The sequence below is a fragment of the Eucyclogobius newberryi genome, unplaced genomic scaffold (assembly GCF_026437365.1).
Source record: "Eucyclogobius newberryi isolate DKJ021-1_F unplaced genomic scaffold, fEucNew1.0.hap1 SCAF_339, whole genome shotgun sequence".
Classification (NCBI taxonomy): Eukaryota; Metazoa; Chordata; class Actinopteri; order Gobiiformes; family Gobiidae; genus Eucyclogobius; species Eucyclogobius newberryi.
In genome coordinates, this window is record NW_027315989.1 from 7,501 (window position 1) to 23,922 (window position 16,422).

The 16,422-nt window shown below is 46.5% G+C and overlaps 1 protein-coding gene across 1 annotated transcript in view; it reads right to left on the bottom strand.

Moving 5' to 3' along the window:
* Positions 1–12,739, bottom strand: part of LOC140375874 (echinoderm microtubule-associated protein-like 6) — a gene marked incomplete at its 3' end in the record, with an annotated part of 20,092 nt that extends 7,353 nt beyond the window's left edge. Inside the window, exons 1-4 of the mRNA XM_072461915.1 lie at positions 12,543–12,739; positions 4,610–4,769; positions 3,913–4,011; positions 2,923–2,991 (exon numbers count right to left, since the gene is read on the bottom strand). Of these exons, the coding sequence (XP_072318016.1) occupies positions 2,923–2,991; positions 3,913–4,011; positions 4,610–4,769; positions 12,543–12,739 (525 nt within the window). The remainder of the gene's footprint in view (positions 1–2,922; positions 2,992–3,912; positions 4,012–4,609; positions 4,770–12,542) is intronic.
* Positions 12,740–16,422: the final 3,683 nt, after the last annotated feature.

Consider the following 16,422-nt stretch of genomic DNA (forward strand, 5'->3'; position numbering starts at 1 on the left):
ATGGTCCAGAACTGTAAAGAACACAAGGTCCCACACATGGTCCAGAACTGTAAAGAACACATGGTCTCACACATGGTCCAGAACTGTGGAGAACACATGGTCCCACACATGGTCCAGAACTGTGGAGAACACATGGTCTCACACATGGTCCAGAACTGTGGAGAACACATGGTCTCACACATGGTCCAGAACTGTGGAGAACACATGGTCTCACACATGGTCCAGAACTGTGGAGAACACATGGTCTCACACATGGTCCAGAACTGTGGAGAACACATGGTCTCACACATGGTCCAGAACTGTGGAGAACACATGGTCTCACACATGGTCCAGAACTGTGGAGAACACATGGTCCCACACATGGTCCAGAACTGTGGAGAACACGAGGTCTCACACATGGTCCAGAACTGTGGAGAACACATGGTCTCACACATGGTCCAGAACTGTGGAGAACACATGGTCCCACACATGGTCCAGAACTGTGGAGAACACATGGTCTCACACATGGTCCAGAACTGTGGAGAACACATGGTCTCACACATGGTCCAGAACTGTGGAGAACACATGGTCTCACACATGGTCCAGAACTGTGGAGAACACATGGTCTCACACATGGTCCAGAACTGTGGAGAACACATGGTCTCACACATGGTCCAGAACTGTGGAGAACACATGGTCTCACACATGGTCCAGAACTGTGGAGAACACATGGTCCCACACATGGTCCAGAACTGTGGAGAACACGAGGTCTCACACATGGTCCAGAACTGTGGAGAACACATGGTCTCACACATGGTCCAGAACTGTGGAGAACACGAGGTCTCACACATGGTCCAGAACTGTGGAGAACACATGGTCTCATACATGGTCCAGAACTGTGGAGAACACATGGTCCCACACATGGTCCAGAACTGTAAAGAACACATGGTCTCACACATGGTCCAGAACTGTGGAGAACACATGGTCTCACACATGGTCCAGAACTGTGGAGAACACATGGTCTCACACATGGTCCAGAACTATGGAGAACACATGGTCTCACACATGGTCCAGAACTGTGGAGAACACATGGTCCCACACATGGTCCAGAACTGTGGAGAACACGAGGTCTCACACATGGTCCAGAACTGTGGAGAACACATGGTCTCATACATGGTCCAGAACTGTGGAGAACACATGGTCCCACACATGGTCCAGAACTGTAAAGAACACATGGTCTCACATATGGTCCAGAACTGTGAAGAACACATGGTCCCACACATGGTCCAGAACTGTAAAGAACACATGGTCCCACACATGGTCCAGAACTGTGAAGAACACATGGTCTCACACATGGTCCAAAACTGTGGAGAACACATGGTCTCACACATGGTCCAGAACTGTGGAGAACACATGGTCCCACACATGGTCCAGAACTGTGGAGAACACATGGTCCCACACATGGTCCAGAACTGTGGAGAACACATGGTCTCACACATGGTCCAGAACTGTGAAGAACACATGGTCTCAGACATGGTCCAGAACTGTGAAGAACACATGGTCCCACACATGGTCCAGAACTGTGGAGAACACATGGTCCCACACATGGTCCAGAACTGTGGAGAACACGAGGTCTCACACATGGTCCAGAACTGTGAAGAACACAAGGTCCCACACATGGTCCAGAACTGTGGAGAACACATGGTCCCACACATGGTCCAGAACTGTAAAGAACACATGGTCCCACACATGGTCCAGAACTGTGGAGAACACGAGGTCTCACACATGGTCCAGAACTGTGGAGAACACATGGTCCCACACATGGTCCAGAACTGTAAAGAACACATGGTCCCACACATGGTCCAGAACTGTGGAGAACACATGGTCTCACACATGGTCCAGAACTGTGGAGAACACATGGTCTCACAAATGGTCCAGAACTGTGGAGAACACATGGTCTCACACATGGTCCAGAACTGTGGAGAACACATGGTCCCACACATGGTCCAGAACTGTGGAGAACACGAGGTCTCACACATGGTCCAGAACTGTGGAGAACACATGGTCCCACACATGGTCCAGAACTGTGGAGAACACGAGGTCTCACACATGGTCCAGAACTGTGGAGAACACATGGTCTCACACATGGTCCAGAACTGTGGAGAACACGAGGTCTCACACATGGTCCAGAACTGTGGAGAACACATGGTCTCACACATGGTCCAGAACTGTGGAGAACACATGGTCTCACACATGGTCCAGAACTGTGGAGAACACATGGTCCCACACATGGTCCAGAACTGTAAAGAACACATGGTCTCACACATGGTCCAGAACTGTGGAGAACACATGGTCCCACACATGGTCCAGAACTGTGGAGAACACATGGTCTCACACATGGTCCAGAACTGTGAAGAACACATGGTCTCAGACATGGTCCAGAACTGTGAAGAACACATGGTCCCACACATGGTCCAGAACTGTGGAGAACACATGGTCCCACACATGGTCCAGAACTGTAAAGAACACATGGTCCCACACATGGTCCAGAACTGTGGAGAACACGAGGTCTCACACATGGTCCAGAACTGTGAAGAACACATGGTCTCACACATGGTCCAGAACTGTGGAGAACACATGGTCCCACACATGGTCCAGAACTGTGGAGAACACATGGTCTCACACATGGTCCAGAACTGTGGAGAACACATGGTCTCACACATGGTCCAGAACTGTGGAGAACACATGGTCTCACACATGGTCCAGAACTGTGGAGAACACATGGTCTCACAAATGGTCCAGAACTGTGGAGAACACATGGTCCCACACATGGTCCAGAACTGTGGAGAACACATGGTCCCACACATGGTCCAGAACCCTGGTCCTCTTTCTCTTTCTCTGTTTCGTCGTTGATTTTCAAACGTTGGTGAAAAGCGTCTGGACCTTGATGTGTTTGACTCCACACGTGACGAGACGATCGGGATGAAGAGGATCAAAGCTCACGTCAAAGATCTGAGGACGAAAGTACAGTTTAGAACTGAACCAGGACTAAACCAGGTCTAAACCAGGACTAAACCAGGACTAAACCAGGACTAAACCAGGTCTAAACCAGGTCTAAACCAGGTCTAAACCAGGTCTGAACCAGGTCTAAACCAGGTCTAAACCAGGTCTGAACCAGGTCTGAACCAGGTCTAAACCAGGTCTGAACCAGGTCTGAACCAGGTCTGAACCAGGTCTAAACCAGGTCTAAACCAGGTCTGAACCAGGTCTGAACCAGGTCTAAACCAGGTCTGAACCAGGTCTGAACCAGGTCTGAACCAGGACTAAACCAGGTCTAAACCAGGTCTAAACCAGGTCTAAACCAGGTCTGAACCAGGACTAAACCAGGTCTAAACCAGGTCTAAACCAGGTCTAAACCAGGTCTGAACCAGGACTAAACCAGGACTAAACCAGGTCTGAACCAGGTCTAAACCAGGTCTAAACCAGGTCTAAACCAGGTCTAAACCAGGTCTGAACCAGGTCTAAACCAGGACTAAACCAGGTCTGAACCAGGTCTAAACCAGGTCTGAACCAGGTCTGAACCAGGTCTGAACCAGGACTAAACCAGGACTAAACCAGGTCTGAACCAGGTCTAAACCAGGTCTAAACCAGGTCTAAACCAGGTCTAAACCAGGTCTAAACCAGGTCTGAACCAGGACTAAACCAGGACTAAACCAGGTCTGAACCAGGTCTAAACCAGGTCTAAACCAGGACTAAACCAGGTCTAAACCAGGTCTAAACCAGGTCTAAACCAGGTGTGAACCAGGTCTAAACCAGGTCTAAACCAGGTCTAAACCAGGTCTAAACCAGGACTAAACCAGGACTAAACCAGGACTAAACCAGGTCTAAACCAGGTCTAAACCAGGTGTGAACCAGGTCTACAGCAGGACTTACCCGGTCCGAGTGTCCTGAGGCCGAGGCCAGGACTCGTCCTCGTCTCCAGTCCCAGACACAGACCGTGTTCTTCTGGTCCAGACCCACAGAGACCAGACGCTGCAAAGAGACAGAGATAGACCAGGACCAGGACTAAATCAGGACTAAACCAGGACTAAATCAGGACTAAATCAGGACTAAATGAGGACTAAATCAGGACTAAATGAGGACTAAATCAGGACTAAATCAGGACTAAATGAGGACTAAATCAGGACTAAATCAGGACTAAATCAGGACTAAATCAGGACTAAATCAGGACTAAATGAGGACTAAATCAGGACTAAATCAGGACTAAATGAGGACTAAATCAGGACTAAATCAGGACTAAATGAGGACTAAATCAGGACTAAATCAGGACTAAATGAGGACTAAATCAGGACTAAATCAGGACTAAAGCAGGACTAACCTCGGTCTCACCCTGTCTTCCCCCCGCCCTCTCCCCGCCCTCGCCCCGCCCTCACCCGCCCTCGCCCCGCCCTCACCCGACCTCACCCGCCCTCGCCCCGCCCTCACCCGCCCTCGCCCCGCCCTCACCCGACCTCGCCCCGCCCTCACCCGACCTCACCCGCCCTCACCCGCCCTCGCCCCGCCCTCACCCGCCCTCGCCCCGCCCTCACCCGACCTCACCCGCCCTCACCCGCCCTCGCCCCGCCCTCACCTGGCCGTCGGCGCTGAAGCCCAGGCCGGACACTCCGTGGCTGTGCTGCTCCTGGAGGATGGAGACGGTGGAAGTGGAGTAAGAATCCCACACACAGATGAAAGGCTCAGGTCCCACCTGCCCCGAGGCCACGAGGACTCGGTCCGGATGCAGCGTCAGACTGAGACGTACCAGAGATATATATATGTTATATATATATATATATGTTATATATATATATATATTTACATGATGTCATAGTCATATTTATACATGTACACATGAGACAACACATGATACAGAGAGGAAACACTTCCACTGTGACACACTAATGTGACTGTGAACACACTAATGTGACTGTGTCACACTAATGTGACTGTGACACACACTAATGTGACTGTGACACACTAATGTGACTGTGACACACTAATGTGACTGTGAACACACTAATGTGACTGTGACACACTAATGTGACTGTGACACACTAATGTGACTGTGACACACTAATGTGACTGTGAACACACTAATGTGACTGTGACACACTAATGTGACTGTGACACACTAATGTGACTGTGAACACACTAATGTGACTGTGACACACTAATGTGACTGTGAACACACTAATGTGACTGTGACACACTAATGTGACTGTGACACACTAATGTGACTGTGACACACTAATGTGACTGTGAACACACTAATGTGACTGTGACACACTAATGTGACTGTGAACACACTAATGTGACTGTGAACACACTAATGTGACTGTGACACACTAATGTGACTGAACACACTAATGTGACTGTGACACACTAATGTGACTGTGAACACACTAATGTGACTGTGACACACTAATGTGACTGTGACACACTAATGTGACTGTGAACACACTAATGTGACTGTGACACACTAATGTGACTGTGACACACTAATGTGACTGTGACACACTAATGTGACTGTGAACACACTAATGTGACTGTGACACACTAATGTGACTGTGAACACACTAATGTGACTGTGACACACTAATTTGACTGTGAACACACTAATGTGACTGTGACACACTAATGTGACTGTGAACACACTAATGTGACTGTGAACACACTAATGTGACTGTGACACACTAATGTGACTGTGAACACACTAATGTGACTGTGACACACTAATGTGACTGTGAACACACTAATGTGACTGACACTAATGTGACTGTGACACACTAATGTGACTGTGACACACTAATGTGACTGTGAACACACTAATGTGACTGTGACACACTAATGTGACTGTGACACACTAATGTGACTGTGACACACTAATGTGACTGTGAACACACTAATGTGACTGTGACACACTAATGTGTTCACATTAATGTGACTGAACACACTAATGTGACTGTGACACACTAATGTGACTGTGAACACACTAATGTGACTGTGAACACACTAATGTGACTGTGACACACTAATGTGACTGTGACACACTAATGTGACTGTGAACACACTAATGTGACTGAACACACTAATGTGACTGTGACACACTAATGTGACTGTGAACACACTAATGTGACTGTGACACACTAATGTGACTGTGACACACTAATGTGACTGTGACACACTAATGTGACTGTGAACACACTAATGTGACTGTGACACACTAATGTGACTGTGACACACTAATGTGACTGTGTCACACTAATTTGACTGTGACACACTAATGTGACTGTGACACACTAATGTGACTGTGACACACTAATGTGACTGTGACACACTAATGTGACTGTGAACACACTAATGTGACTGTGAACACACTAATGTGACTGTGACACACTAATGTGACTGTGAACACACTAATGTGACTGTGACACACTAATGTGACTGTGAACACACTAATGTGACTGTGAACACACTAATGTGACTGTGACACACTAATGTGACTGTGACACACTAATGTGACTGTGAACACACTAATGTGACTGTGACACACTAATGTGACTGTGAACACACTAATGTGACTGTGACACACTAATGTGACTGTGAACACACTAATGTGACTGTGACACACTAATGTGACTGTGAACACACTAATGTGACTGTGACACACTAATTTGACTGTGACACACTAATGTGACTGTGACACACTAATGTGACTGTGAACACACTAATGTGACTGTCACACTAATTTGACTGTGAACACACTAATGTGACTGTGACACACTAATGTGACTGTGAACACACTAATGTGACTGTGACACACTAATGTGACTGTGAACACACTAATGTGACTGTGACACACTAATGTGACTGTGTCACACTAATGTGACTGTGACACACTAATGTGACTGTGACACACTAATGTGACTGTGACACACTAATGTGACTGTGAACACACTAATGTGACTGTGACACACTAATGTGACTGTGACACACTAATGTGACTGTGAACACACTAATGTGACTGTGACACACTAATGTGACTGTGAACACACTAATGTGACTGTGAACACACTAATGTGACTGTGACACACTAATGTGACTGTGACACACTAATGTGACTGTGACACACTAATGTGACTGTGAACACACTAATGTGACTGTGACACACTAATGTGACTGTGAACACACTAATGTGACTGTGACACACTAATGTGACTGTGAACACACTAATGTGACTGTGACACACTAATGTGACTGTGACACACTAATGTGACTGTGACACACTAATGTGACTGTGAACACACTAATGTGACTGTGACACACTAATGTGACTGTGACACACTAATGTGACTGTGAACACACTAATGTGACTGTGACACACTAATGTGACTGTGACACACTAATGTGACTGTGAACACACTAATGTGACTGTGAACACACTAATGTGACTGTGACACACTAATGTGACTGTGAACACACTAATGTGACTGAACACACTAATGTGACTGTGACACACTAATGTGACTGTGAACACACTAATGTGACTGTGACACACTAATGTGACTGTGACACACTAATGTGACTGTGAACACACTAATGTGACTGTGACACACTAATGTGACTGTGACACACTAATGTGACTGTGACACACTAATGTGACTGTGAACACACTAATGTGACTGTGACACACTAATGTGACTGTGAACACACTAATGTGACTGTGACACACTAATGTGACTGTGAACACACTAATGTGACTGTGAACACACTAATGTGACTGTGACACACTAATGTGACTGTGAACACACTAATGTGACTGTGACACACTAATGTGTTCACATTAATGTGACTGAACACACTAATGTGACTGTGACACACTAATGTGACTGTGAACACACTAATGTGACTGTGAACACACTAATGTGACTGTGAACACACTAATGTGACTGTGACACACTAATGTGACTGTGACACACTAATGTGACTGTGACACACTAATGTGACTGTGACACACTAATGTGACTGTGACACACTAATGTGACTGTGAACACACTAATGTGACTGTGACACACTAATGTGACTGTGACACACTAATGTGACTGTGACACACTAATGTGACTGTGAACACACTAATGTGACTGTGACACACTAATGTGACTGTGAACACACTAATGTGACTGTGAACACACTAATGTGACTGTGACACACTAATGTGACTGTGACACACTAATGTGACTGTGACACACTAATGTGACTGTGACACACTAATGTGACTGTGACACACTAATGTGACTGTGAACACACTAATGTGACTGTGACACACTAATGTGACTGTGACACACTAATGTGACTGTGACACACTAATGTGACTGTGAACACACTAATGTGACTGAACACACTAATGTGACTGTGACACACTAATGTGACTGTGAACACACTAATGTGACTGTGACACACTAATGTGACTGTGACACACTAATGTGAATGTGACACACTAATGTGACTGTGACACACTAATGTGACTGTGAACACACTAATGTGACTGTGAACACACTAATGTGACTGTGACACACTAATGTGACTGAACACACTAATGTGACTGTGAACACACTAATGTGACTGTGACACACTAATGTGACTGTGACACACTAATGTGACTGTGAACACACTAATGTGACTGTGACACACTAATGTGACTGTGAACACACTAATGTGACTGTGAACACACTAATGTGACTGTGACACACTAATGTGACTGTGACACACTAATGTGACTGTGAACACACTAATGTGACTGTGAACACACTAATGTGACTGTGAACACACTAATGTGAATGTGAACACACTAATGTGACTGTGACACACTAATGTGACTGTGACACACTAATGTGACTGAACACACTAATGTGACTGTGAACACACTAATGTGACTGTGACACACTAATGTGACTGTGACACACTAATGTGACTGTGAACACACTAATGTGACTGTGACACACTAATGTGACTGTGAACACACTAATGTGACTGTGACACACTAATGTGACTGTGACACACTAATGTGACTGTGAACACACTAATGTGACTGTGAACACACTAATGTGACTGTGAACACACTAATGTGACTGTGAACACACTACAGTCACTACATGAATCATGTGTCACTAAGATCAGCTTAAACTATGAAAATAGCTCATATTGAGTTTGTGATATGAACATCATAAATCACATCAAAAGTCCATGTTCCTGCTGCTGCTGCTGAACATGGACTCAGTCTTTCACCTGCTGCACATTTGTGCAAAAGTCTCACAACTATTACGGCTGTAAAAAAGCCATTTATTTCTTATATTTTGTATTGTTTTATTTTGTACATAATATTTGGCCCATGATTTGACAAAAGAGTTTGATTTGATGGAAACTGTGGCTCAAACAGTGAAAGAACTTCACCTCCTTAAACGCTCCACGTGTGTTTGTGTTTAGTTCAGGTGTAAAGAGACCTACAGAGAACTACACAGACCTACAGAGACCTACAGAGAACTACAGAGAACTACAGAGACCTACAGAGAACTACAGAGAACTACAGAGACCTACAGAGAACTACAGAGAACTACAGAGACCTACAGAGAACTACAGAGAACTACAGAGAACTACACAGAACTACAGAGACCTACAGAGAACTACAGAGAACTACAGAGAACTACAGAGACCTACAGAGAACTACAGAGACCTACAGAGAACTACAGAGAACTACAGAGAACTACAGAGAACTACAGAGACCTACAGAGAACTACGGAGAACTACAGAGACCTACGGAGAACTACAGAGAACTACAGAGAACTACAGAGACCTACAGAGAACTACAGAGACCTACAGAGAACTACAGAGACCTACAGAGAACTACAGAGACCTACAGAGAACTACAGAGACCTACAGAGAACTACAGAGACCTACAGAGAACTACAGAGACCTACAGAGAACTACAGAGAACTACAGAGAACTACAGAGAACTACAGAGACCTACAGAGAACTACAGAGAACTACAGAGAACTACAGAGACCTACAGAGAACTACAGAGAACTACAGAGAACTACAGAGAACTACAGAGACCTACAGAGAACTACAGAGAACTACAGAGAACTACAGAGACCTACAGAGAACTACAGAGAACTACAGAGAACTACAGAGAACTACACAGAACTACAGAGACCTACAGAGAACTACAGAGAACTACAGAGACCTACAGAGAACTACAGAGAACTACAGAGAACTACACAGAACTACAGAGACCTACAGAGAACTACAGAGAACTACAGAGAACTACAGAGACCTACAGAGAACTACAGAGAACTACAGAGAACTACAGAGAACTACAGAGAACTACAGAGACCTACAGAGAACTACAGAGAACTACAGAGACCTACGGAGAACTACAGAGAACTACAGAGAACTACAGAGACCTACAGAGAACTACAGAGACCTACAGAGAACTACAGAGACCTACAGAGAACTACAGAGAACTACAGAGAACTACAGAGACCTACAGAGAACTACAGAGAACTACAGAGAACTACAGAGAACTACAGAGAACTACAGAGAACTACAGAGAACTACACAGAACTAGAAAGAACTACAGAGAACTACAGAGACCTACAGAGAACTACAGAGAACTACAGAGAACTACAGAGACCTACAGAGAACTACAGAGAACTACAGAGAACTACAGAGACCTACAGAGACCTACAGAGAACTACAGAGAACTACAGAGAACTACAGAGACCTACAGAGAACTACAGAGAACTACAGAGACCTACAGAGAACTACAGAGAACTACAGAGAACTACAGAGAACTACACAGAACTAGAAAGAACTACAGAGACCTACAGAGAACCACAGAGAACCACAGAGAACTACACAGAACTACAGAGAACTACAGAGAACTACACAGAACTACAGAGAACTACACAGAACTAGAAAGAACTACAGAGACCTACAGAGAACCACAGAGAACCACAGAGAACTACACAGAACTACAGAGAACTACAGAGAACTACAGAGAACTACAGAGAACCACAGAGAACTACACAGAACTAGAGAGAACTACAGAGAACCACAGAGAACTACACAGAACTACAGACACCTACAGAGAACTACAGAGAACTACAGAGACCTACAGAGAACTACAGAGAACCACAGAGAACTACACAGAACTACAGAGACCTACAGAGAACCACAGAGACCTATAGAGAACTACAGAGACCTACAGATAACTACAGAGAACCACAGAGACCTACAGAGAACTACAGAGACCTACAGAGACCTACAGAGAACTACAGAGAACTACAGAGAACTACAGAGAACTACACAGAACTACAGAGAACTACAGAGAACCACAGAGAACTACAGAGAACTAGAGAGAACTACAGAGAACTACAGAGAACCACAGAGACCTACAGAGAACTACAGAGACCTACAGAGACCTACAGAGAACTACAGAGAACTACAGAGAACTACAGAGAACTACACAGAACTACAGAGAACTACAGAGAACCACAGAGAACTACAGAGAACTAGAGAGACCTACAGAGACCTACAGAGAACCACAGAGACCTATAGAGAACTACAGAGACCTACAGAGAACTACAGAGAACTATTTTGTTATAAAGTCAAATACAATATTGAACAATAGACTAAATGTTTATCTCAGTAGATCTGAAGTTGTGATGACATAAACTGAAGCTCATGTTGGTGAAATGACACTTGTTTTTCTTAATACATTTCAGTTTATGAGAACAAACGTGTTTGTCATTTCTTTTAATCAATGCAGTAATTGCTTGAAAAACAGCGTAGGCTTTATAAAGCTATTTATTTCTTATATTTTTATTGTTTTATGTTTTACATTATGTTCGGCCCGCGGCCCAAACAGCCCTGATCTAAAGGTTCTGGAGGGGCCCAGCCAGTCTCACACCTAAACCCAATAGAACATCTCTGGAGGAGCTGAAATGCTGTGTTGCTTAGCAACAGCCCTGAAACCTGACAGATCTAGAGATGATCTGTGTGGAGGAGTGACCTTTGACTTCTGAGTGACCTTTGACCTCTGAAACTGTAAATGCACCGACGACGAACACTTCAGACTCCATCATTTCCATCACAGGGTTCAAATACTCCTCACTGTATTTACAAAACACAGACTTTGAAGACGCACAGCTCCAGCAGGTGGCGCTAAATGCACCTTTTTAGTTTGCTGCCAACCGCCATTAAAAATAACACAACTACAGTGTGGGGCGGGGCTTACAGTGTGGGGCGGGGCTTACAGTGTGGGGCGGGGTTTACACTGTGGGGCGGGGCTTACAGTGTGGGGCGGGGCTTACAGTGTGGGGCGGGGCTTACAGTGTGGGGCGGGGCTTACAGTGTGGGGCGGGGTTTACACTGTGGGGCGGGGCTTACAGTGTGGGGCGGGGCTTACAGTGTGGGGCGGGGCTTACAGTGTGGGGCGGGGCTTACAGTGTGGGGACATGTCTCACCTGATGATGTCATCGCTGTGGCCGTGATAGAAGCGCTGGGCGTGGTCTCGTGGGTTGTAGACCACGCCTACAGCGGCGGTGAAATAAACCAGTTCTTTGGCGGCGCTGTAGAACAGATTGTTCCTGCACTGATGACCTCTGTATCCATAAACCCACTCCAGCCTCAGGCGGCCCCTGGGGGCCGTTTTATCACACATGACCCTGGGCTCTTCTCGATCAGGTCCTGGACTTTAACTCTGAGACTTCCACCACGAGGCAGAAAAAAAGTCCAAATCCAAAAATCACAGATTCAAAAGTTCCTCCAAATGTAGAAAATGTCACCAAGTTTGAGTCTTTTTAACTACACTTCCCACAATCCTTCACTCCAACATCCTCAGACTGAACACCTGAAAGGTCAATGATTAAAAAGAGCCTGAGCAGTTTGTGTAAATGTACCAGACTTTTGTGCACAAACAACAACAAATGTACATTTTGTCTTTTTTTGAATAAAAAGACAAAAGTATAAAACAAAATATAAATATCTCTAGAATAAAAGTATAAATAGTTGAACGTTGTAAAAGAGCAGCAGCTGTGAATCTTTCAATCTTTAACACTTTTAGACTAATGTGAATACAGTTCTGCACACAGGCGACAGGTGGCGCTGTGCTTATTTTATTCACATTTAGAGGCTGAAACTGCAATAAGGATTATTTATGGTTTTATTTGTTTGTGTTGTGAGTTTAAGACTTTGAGTTTTACAAACAAACTTATAAGAATATTTCAGACTGAATCTAAATCCTGCGCGTCTTTTACAGATTTGAGATGTTTCTGCGCAGAAACGCGCCGTAAATCTGAGTCACGTGACACTGAAATTATCCTCATGAAACGCGGCACGTCACGTGAAGGTCACAACGTCAAATAAACTGCCTTTGTGCTTGTTTGAAACCCTGAAACCCTGAAACCCTCCGTGTGTCCCGGTCAAAGCCACAGATTGTCCCCGGCTTGAGCGCGTCCAAACCCGGCCACGGTCTGCAGGTGCTGCCGCTGATGCGCGCAGCTCTTGAGCCGGGAAAGAGGCGCTGATCCCCGGCTGAGACTCGCTGTTAGCCCCGGTCCTGGTGCTGCGGGTCCCGGTGTTGCGGGTCCCGGTGTTGCACCGGTGCTGCGGGTCCGCACGGCCCAGGATCACGGTGCTGCGGGTCCCGGTGCTGCGGATCCCGGTGCTGCGGGTCCCGGTGTTGCGGGTCCCGGTGTTGCGGGTCCCGGTGCTGCGGGTCCCGGTGCTGCGGGTCCCGGTGTTGCGGGTCCCGGTGCTGCGGGTCCCGGTGCTGCGGGTCCCGGTGCTGCGGGTCCCGGTGTTGCGGGTCCTGGTGCTGCGGGTCCCGGTCCTGAACCGCCGCTGGGATTTAACGGGATTTACACGCGTCAAGCGCGAAGTGACGGGGAGGGCATCCGGGCATCGCGCCAGGGCAAAGTCACGTGACTGAACGGCACAGAATCACATTTATGATATTTTGTTTTTAATGAGGAATAAAAAGACACGTGTTTGTTTTTCTTATTTTAGTAAAAGAACACTGGCCACAACGGTCTGTTAAGAGTCTGTGCTTTTATTTTGAAGCTAGTATTTCCTCTTTGCTGCGCAGTGCATTGTGGGTTATGTAGTTCAAAAACACAAGTTTATATAATATAACATGTAGAGTTTAATTGTTTTATGCATGTTTTTCATGGATCAAACTTTTTTAATATTTGAATGTTTTTATTTTTTAATTTAAAACAAAACAAAACTCAGAAGAGAAGAATAGGACCAGAGAGCAGAGACGTAAAGTGAGAAAAGCTGAATAAGCGGAATTTTAAAAAGGAGAAAGAACATTTTACGTATGTCCAGTTTAATGTCAGTCCAGTCCTTGACCGTCAGTGCATTTTGTGTCCTCCATTTCTTTGTAAAAGCCTTTTACATTCCAGCCAAGAGGAGGCGCCAGAGAGCTGCTGGTTGTGTCCATGGCAGGAGTCCTGAGGCCCAAAGACAGAGTCCTGAGGCCCAAAGACAGAGTCCTGAGGCCCAAAGACAGAGTCCTGAGGCCCAAAGACAGAGTTCTCCTGTCTCCTGCTGCCACATCCTCTCCAACGACAGACACGATACGACAGACAAAACACGACAGACACGACAGACACGACAGACACGACACGACAGACACGACAGACACGACAGACACGACAGACACGACAGACACGACAGACACGACACGACAGACACGGGACGACAGACACGACACGACAGACACGATACAACAGACAAAACACGACAGATACGACACGACAGACACGACACGACAGACACGATACAACAGACAAAACACGACAGATACGACACGACAGACACGACAGACAAGACAAAACACGACAGACACGACACGACACGACACGACATGACAGACACGACAGACACGACAGACACGACAGAAACGACACGACAGACACGACAGACACGACACGACAGACACGACAGACACGACAGACACGACAGACACGACAGACACGACAGACACGACACGACAGACACGGGACGAAAGACACAACACGACAGACACGACACGACAGACACAACACGACACGACAGACACGACAGACACGACACGACAGACACGACAGACACGATACGACAGACAAAAAACGACAGACACGACACGACAGACACGACAGACACAACACGACAGATACGACACGACAGACACAACACGACAGACACGACACGACAGACACGACAGACACGACAGACACGACAGACACGACAGAAACGACAGACACGACAGACACGACAGACACGACACGACAGACACGACACGACAGACACGACACGACAGACACGACACGACAGACACGACACGACACGACAGACACGACAGACACGACAGACAAGACACGACAGACACGACACGACAGACAAAACACGACAGACACGACACGACAGACACGACACGACAGACACAACACGACAGACACGACAGAAACGACAGAAACGACACGACAGACACGACAGACACGACAGACACGACACGACAGACACGGGACGAAAGACACGACACGACAGACACGACACGACAGACACGACACGACAGACACGACACGACAGACACGACACGACAGACACAACACGACAGACACGACAGACACGACAGACACGACACGACAGACACGACAGACACGACAGACACGACACGACAGACACGGGACGAAAGACACGACACGACAGACACGACACGACAGACACGACACGACAGACACAACACGACACGACAGACACGACAGACACGACACGACAGACACGACAGACACGATAAGACAGACAAAAAACGACAGACACGACACGACAGACACGACAGACACAACACGACAGACACGACACGACAGACACGACAGACACAACACGACAGATACGACACGACAGACACAACACGACAGACACGACACGACAGACACGACAGACACGACAGACACGACAGAAACGACAGACACAACAGACACGACAGACACGACACGACAGACACGACACGACAGACACAACACGACAGACACGACAGACACGACAGACAAGACACGACAGACACGACACGACAGACAAAACACGACAGACACGACACGACAGACACGACACGACAGACACAACACGACAGACACGACAGACACGACAGACACGACACGACAGACACGACAGACACGACACGACAGACACGGGACGAAAGACACGACACGACAGACACGACACGACAGACACGACACGACAGACACAACACGACACGACAGACACGACAGACACGACACGACAGACACGACAGACACGATAAGACAGACAAAAAACGACAGACACGACACGACAGACACGACAGACACAACACGACAGATA